The sequence below is a fragment of the Triticum aestivum genome, chromosome 7B (assembly GCF_018294505.1).
Source record: "Triticum aestivum cultivar Chinese Spring chromosome 7B, IWGSC CS RefSeq v2.1, whole genome shotgun sequence".
NCBI classification, from domain to species: domain Eukaryota; kingdom Viridiplantae; phylum Streptophyta; class Magnoliopsida; order Poales; family Poaceae; genus Triticum; species Triticum aestivum.
In genome coordinates, this window is record NC_057813.1 from 645,376,935 (window position 1) to 645,383,938 (window position 7,004).

The 7,004-nt window shown below is 47.7% G+C and overlaps 2 protein-coding genes across 3 annotated transcripts; both read right to left on the bottom strand.

Annotated features, from left to right (window-relative positions):
- Positions 1–510: 510 nt before the first annotated feature.
- On the bottom strand, positions 511–1,688 carry LOC123162348 (BTB/POZ and MATH domain-containing protein 2). The gene has a single exon (XM_044580144.1). The coding sequence runs from the start codon at positions 1,479–1,481 to the stop codon at positions 759–761; it is 723 nt and encodes a 240-aa protein (XP_044436079.1). The 5' UTR covers positions 1,482–1,688; the 3' UTR covers positions 511–758.
- Positions 1,689–2,989: 1,301 nt separating this feature from the next.
- Positions 2,990–6,197, bottom strand: LOC123162347 (BTB/POZ and MATH domain-containing protein 1). Of its 2 annotated transcripts, none has more exons than XM_044580143.1 (3): positions 5,758–6,197; positions 4,402–5,475; positions 2,990–3,283 (listed from the first exon to the last, which is right to left on the bottom strand). In XM_044580143.1, the coding sequence occupies exons 2-3, from the start codon at positions 5,413–5,415 to the stop codon at positions 3,170–3,172; spliced, it is 1,128 nt and encodes a 375-aa protein (XP_044436078.1). In that variant the 5' UTR covers positions 5,416–5,475; positions 5,758–6,197; the 3' UTR covers positions 2,990–3,169. The 2 variants fall into 2 exon arrangements, with proteins under 2 accessions (XP_044436078.1, XP_044436077.1); XM_044580142.1 differs by having other exon boundaries at positions 2,990–3,292.
- Between the last annotated feature and the right edge of the window lie 807 nt (positions 6,198–7,004).

Below are 7,004 nucleotides of genomic sequence, written 5' to 3' on the forward strand. Positions count from 1 at the left end.
ACCAAACAGGTGGTGCTGGATGGCCCCAATTCTCCTTCGTCGCCACTTCTTGATCCCAGCCACGACCTGTGGTCTGGTTCTGAGTCTGACAGCGATCAGTACAGGCCGCCGGATACCCCCGAGCAAGACTGGGTGGACTCCTCACATCACGCTGAGGACGCACATTTTGAAGCTTCCACTTACCTCCGAAACTGCGGCGAGTTTGCAAACAGCGCGCTGGAGCACTACAACAAGGAGCAGATCAAGGACGGGATCAAGTATCCGCTCGTCAAACCCATCATCAGCTGGAGATATAAGCTGCGGTAACTCTCTCTTTCCCCGTAATATAGGATGTCAGGCCGTATTTTTGCTTAGGTTGGATGGAAGCACCGTGGTCAGGTGGGCGGGCTGAAAGTTACTCTGAGTACACAAATGTTCGGTCCATCACAAAAAACGCATGAACATAGAGGTAACTTCACCATCCACGGTTGCCAGCTCTCTTCAATCTCACAGAATGTGCATGTCCAGAAATAATATCAAACCCCATGAATCAGGGAGCCATGGAAATCATAAAAAGCACACACCAACGCCATACAGGAGGGGGATTAATATCATTGCCACCTAACAGTGTTCGGTGGGATTTTCTGAATTTTGTTCCCAATTTCAGTGACAACGTGCTCATAAGAACTCACATTATACTCAAGAGTGAAGCGCACAACATTTGTGTGGCAGCAGCGTAGATAGACGATATTGATTCATAAGCGCAAGCAAGATATGCTTCAATTTTTTCTCCCACGCGCAGCCTTGAAAAGGTCAATCACCACCAAAGGGCAGCTTGCCTCCAGGTGCTTATACCCCTCTGTCGCCAACACAGCATCAAGAGCGGCACAAGTTCTGATGATGGACTCAACACACCTCGCCTTGAGCTCCGGGCAGTTGTGCAGGTCGGCTAAAGCCAAAGTTGTCGCTGCTGTGTTGACGTTGATGCCACCAGAGAGCTCGCCTGCACAAATGAGCTTGAGCCTGTCCAGTCCATACCTGTCAGCGGCAGCAAGGAGATGCTGAGCCATCACCGTCACCGCCGCCTCCTGCTGTCCGAATTCTGGCACTGTGTCGGTATAGATGGCCTCCACATCTGCCTCTACCTGTTGTCCGAATTCTGGCACGGTGTCGGTGTAGATGAACTGAAGAAGGGCCTTGAATACGGTAGCCTCCATGTCCTCGATCTCCACACTCTGAGAGCACTTCTCCTTCATGTCTCCAAAGAACTCGGCCATAAAAACAGTGGACCTTGCGGCGAGGATGAGCTTGTGCGCAGCAAAAGACTCACCGGACACGAGAAATGTGACGTCCGCTCCGGTCTCGCTCTGAAGGAGTTGAGCAAATTGCAGGTGCAAGTTAGAGGGTGGGAGATGCACTTCTTTCAGGGAGACCGTTGCTACATCTGGTAGTTCCTTGAAAACCTGAAGGGCATTGCACAGTAAAAGAGTCATCCTTGACATAACCCGATAATTCGAGGTGTTCACATCTTGTTATGAGGGGCACTTGAGATGATTTATCTTGGGGTTTCCTGAATATTATTGACCGGCAATCTTCTTCAGATGGCTTAAGCCTTCCTGTCGGATCTACCAAGCAACAACGTAGAGTCGTCCTCACAGCAGACGTGCGGGCTTCACTTAGAAAGATAAGACGTAGCGACACCCAGGAGCGATTCAATTCCTCGAAAGTCCGTGGATAAATACGGACTTCCCAATCATACCCATCGAAACTCCATCTGGAATTGAAGCTATAGTCCCTGCCTATGCCCGTGGTCATACTAAACCCATCGATCTTGAACAGCCGCACGGAACGGACGACTTCGGTGAGGTTTGTGCAGGCCTTTTCCATGACGAAGGTCTGGGAGTGTTTCTGCGTGGGAATGATTATGGATCAGTACAATTTAGCACTTCTCTTCGATTATATTGATATATAAAAATAACTCACCACGCAAGGCCTGCGAACCAAGGAGGCGAAGGACGACTTACAGTGCCACCAGGGCAGAACCGGTCACGTAGCCAAGTGCTTCGTGGTGCTGCTACATGGGTAGGGCCATGCCTCAGCGTTACACCGGCGGAGGAGACAGACGATGAGAGCGAGGCGGATCAACTGGTGCCCCGCTGCGATGCGGATCAATCTAGACAGGTCGATGCTCTGGACAGGAGATGAGGGAGTAAAGAGGGAGAAGAGAGGGGGTAAAGAGGAGAGGGAGAACAGTAGAGTGTTCACCCAGCAAGAATAAACAAGACTTGTGACGGCGACTCGCGTTGATGGTGGGTGACCGAGAGAGTGGAAGGTGACTAGGTGAGATGAGTGGAAAAATGAAAAGATTCACTGGGCCCCTTGAAATGAGAAAGTATGGAAAGAAAGGGACATTTAACCAAGAAAAATTCCCCACCAGAAATAGAAAATTCCCACCACCTGATCTGACCATTTATTCTGCCTAACTCTGTTTTTTCTAGTTTTTAGGTACTCTACATATATTATCTGATAATCATCAAGGAAAGCAATACGAACGGTCAACTGCAATCATGCACAGACTGAAACTCATCTACACCATGACACGACACAAAAACTTATCCGTTTGCAAATCGATCAAAACAATACCCAAGCTTTGAGGCCATGGGACCTGACGTGGTCGCTCCAGCCCTTAGTAGTAAAGAATCGGGATCAAAGATCACGGCAGCTCTCAAGAAAAGGTCGTGACACACACAAAAATGCAGGCGGGGTAACCCACAAAGCCTGCACAATATACTGTAATTTTCCACTTGAACCTAGCACATATAGTCTACTTTACATATAGTAAGATGCATGCTTCGTGTTGCCCGTTGGCATCCCTGGCTACAAGCTATAGCATAGAGGTACCGAAAAGTAAACAACAACATAAGCATATGGAATTTTGCGCATAATAAAATTTCTAGCTTCTTGTGACAAGAATTGATGTATTACGAATGTCATTTCTGAAGAAGGATACTGTAAGCTGTAAATGAGCTGCTTATGCATGACAAATAACATCTATGCAATTTTCTTAGCATTTACAAAAGAAAACAGGGTTGCATGTCCTTCCATACCATCAATTATATTCCTGAAGATAATCAACTTTCGAGCAGTTAGGGCTTGTCCAAGTGGACCTGATCAGGAAGAGTCCTTAAGGTTATCCAAGTGGCCCTAACCTGGATAAGGCATCAAAACAAACACTAAACTTGCCCTTTATCGAAAACGAACTCTTAAGTCTTAACAACACCGGGAAGAAGGTTCTTGCCAAGCCCTGCACACACTGGTTATGTATCACTGTGTGACACTGATAAGCTTATAAGAAGACAGATAATGGAACAGCTTGCAATGAGAAAATGTCAGATGCAGATATTAGAGGGAACTATGAATCTGCAACATTTTGTGAGAAAATGCATTGGTTTCTGGTTTGCATAGAATAAACTTTACTCTGCTATCTACATGTGTGATATTGTCAATTTTCTTAAAGAATAAAAAAAAAATTGTCTGAGCCGGTCTGTGTTCATTTAGCAGTCATATCACCGGTATTTGTAGCTTATACGGGTAAAAATCGATGCATGCCAGGGAAGAATATCCGGAGAATATTGTCATCAAAGGTGAACTATTAGTGGAGACATGACATCATATATAAATATAATGACCGAGAGTAGCATGTAAAAATAACAAGAACAGCTATTGTGCTTCCATGACATGGATCAAACTCTTGAAGGTTTGATGATCTAGGTGGACCTGCGATTACATAGAGAGACCAAAACATGGACAAGACACCAAAATAGACACAAACCTTGCATGCTTGAAAATACCAAAAAAGTGCATCACTGAATATTCAGACATCTTAGCTCCATTATAGCTCCACAAATATTTCAAAATCGTAAGGATATTGCCGGATGTTGTGGAAAGTATATACAATTATACTTTATTTGATGTCTTGTCCATGTTTTGGTCAGACACCAAAAGGTTGGTTCAGGTGTGATTCCTATAAACGGGAATCATTTTATACTTTTATTTGATGTGAAAGTGAAGGTGTTCAAAAGAACTCCCAGCATACAAAAGACCTGGATTGTGTGGCAGCTGCTGAGCAAATCATGTACGAAACTATACACACTCTGAATCATCCAACTTTATTTATCACCTTGTACTAATATTGGCAAGCATTCAACCAAATCTTGGACGACATCGTACTAAATTATCACTAAACTGGAGGAGCAATGAAAGCATTAAGTTCCTCATAACGTAACATATATTGACACACATAAGTATCCCATTTTAGGTAAATGCAGACATAAGTTTTACTACACCACACATGGATGCAAGCACAAACAGAGACTATGCAGTATGCAGTATGCACTATGCTACCCTTCAACTCTTACTCACATGGACAGACTTGAGAAGCTCAGTCAGGATCAAAGGGCAGCTTGTTTCAAGGTGCTTATACCCATCTGTCGCCAACACAGCCTCAAGAATAGCAGGCGTGCTGACGATAAACCCGACACATTTGGCCTTGAGCTTGGAGCAATTGTGCTGCTCCGCCAAAGCAAGAGTGGTCGCTGCGGTGTCGACGGTGATGCCAATAGAGAGCTTTATTTCACAAATCAGCTTGAGCCTCTCAAGTCCATACATGTCAGCAGCCACAAGCAAATGTTGAGCCATAGTCGTCACCTCCTCAAGTGGTCGATCAAACTCAGGCATCGTGTCAGTATAGATGAAGTGCAGCATGGCCCTGAACGCCGCCACCTCCATGTCCTTGATCTCCACGCGTGCCGAGCACGTCTCCTTCATGTCACCGAAGAACTGGGCCTTGAAAACCGGAGACCTTGCGGCAGGTATGCACTTGTGTGCAGCAAACGACTCGTCGCACACAAGAAATGTGACATCGGCTCCCATCTCGCTCTGCAGGAGTTCGCCGAGGTGCCGGTGCAAGTTGGTGGATGGTTGGGCGATCACTTCTTCAGCTGGGATGGTTGGCGCCGGTAATTCTTTGAGTACGGTGATCGTGCATCGCAGGGTCAACATATCATCCTTGATATAACCAGATGGTATCTTGTTTCTATCCATGAAGACCAGTGCCCCGAAGTGTTGGGGATGGTAGAAGGTTTCTGACACACCGTACTCATGATACGGCTCAAGCTCCCTGCTGAGATCTACGAGCTGACAGGCCATGTTCGCCCTCACGCCCCACTGTGTACGGGCTTCACTGAGAAAGACGAGTTTCAGAGCCACCCATGTGGTGCCCGGATAGATAAGGACTTCCAGCTCGTACCCATCAACAGTCCATATGGACTTGAGGCAGTAGTCGCCGCCCATGCCCGCGGTCAAGCTGAAGCCGTCGATCTTGAGCAGCCGCACCGAGCGGGCCACCTGGTTGAGGCTTGTGCAGGCATTTTCCATGCCGAAAGACCGGAGAGTGATTGCAGCTGAAATTTCTTCTCTGCTGGAGATGGAACGTTTCTGCGTGGGAACAATTGCAGGTTAGAGCATCTCTAGCAGATCCCGTATACCCCTGTCCTGCAAATGTCGTTTACAGTATCCCATAAACAAAATTTGCGGGACAGCGGGCGGATCGGCAAAACAGATCCCGTAAACTTTGCCGGATTTCCAACTCGATTTAAAACAAATACTGTAGTTCGCACTATCTAGTTCGTCTTAAAACTACTAGGATAGTTCATACATAGCATAGTTCATACAAGCAAATCTAAAACAACTAGATAGAGGCGGCACGGGATGACTCACCGCGCCAGTGGAGTAGATGCCTCCGGACGATGTGCTTCTGGTCGCGGGCCTTGCCTGCGAGTGGCGCCGACGGAGGAGACGGCGAGGGCAACGGCTAGCCTCCCAGCGCACGCGAGGTCGATAGGCTGGTTTTCCGGCGTCAGCTAAGAGGATCAAACCGGCCAGACCCGTGCTCCGGCGGCCGGATTTGGGCCCCGACGAGCCGGACCCTGCTTATCCAGTGCAAGCGGCGGCCGGGGAGAGGGACTAGGGCTGGGGCGGCGCCGCGGTCAAAGAGAGGAGGGAGGTGGTACGTGAGGGGTAGGTGCGGAGGTGGAGGCCGACGCGGCGGGAGGAAGGGAAAGGTCGCGCGTTCGCGCCGGCGATTGGCGTTGACGGCGGCAGACCGGGGGTAGTGGGAAGTGAGCAGCATGGAAAAGGACCGGCTTAACCGGCGAACGTTCGTTGGATGGCAAGGGCGAACGATTTTGATGGCAATTTGTGTAGGTTATAAGGATGACAAATTTAATTAGACAACGCTTCGGTTCAGTTTTTGTCAGGATTTGTCGTGCTTACAAATTAAAATTTTCATCCTCACAAAATATAAGTTATCTCATGAAAAATGTTTGATTTGCCATCCCTCTCAACGAACGTCAGCCAAATAGCAAAAATTGATTTACTCAAGGAGAGGGTGTATTGGTAGCTTCAAGATGAAGGCATTTTTTGTGTGTAAGCCACAATTTCACCATCTTATTTCTCTGGACCAAAAAAAGCTTTCTGAAGGTTTTTTTTAAAGGAGGATGACCACCGGGCCTCTGCATCTGGGCGGTGCATACAATCATTTTATTAATTTTTCATAAAGATCTTACAAAGTAATACATCAGTCAGTCTGAAGCCACCATCTTGTCAATATTTGTTACTCTCCTATCCACTTGATGAAGGGGTGCCGACTGTTCGAACCGAATACCAAACAGACCTCGCACCAAAGCCTAACACCTAAAGCCAGAGGCCCCAACCAAACCTCATATCGGGTCTGGGGCACACACACCACTCCAACGTACTCTCAGAGGTAGCCGCCGCCGTCTTCCACCTATCCATCTTCAGAGCAAGTACTGACACATCGACCTTGCCAGGTCTGTCATTGATGCCCCACGGCTTCAGACAAGTCCTCCTTCCTATGCGCGTCCATCATCACACATCCGTCGCAGAGACCCGGCCGTGCCATGCCGCCAAGACTCCACGTCGTCGATGTGTCACATTGAACGCCG

What these genes read in the sequence shown, in the direction of transcription:
- LOC123162348 (XM_044580144.1), bottom strand. Translation starts at nt 1,481, where the DNA reads ATGTCAAGGATGACTCTTTTACTGTGCAATGCCCTTCAGGTTTTCAAG.
- LOC123162347 (XM_044580142.1), bottom strand. Translation starts at nt 5,415, where the DNA reads ATGGAAAATGCCTGCACAAGCCTCAACCAGGTGGCCCGCTCGGTGCGG. An exon ending in AGCTTCTCAAGTCTGTCCAT is followed by an intron (nt 3,293 to 4,401) that starts GTGAGTAAGAGT and finishes ATACATAACCAG; the next exon opens with TGTGTGCAGGGCTTGGCAAG.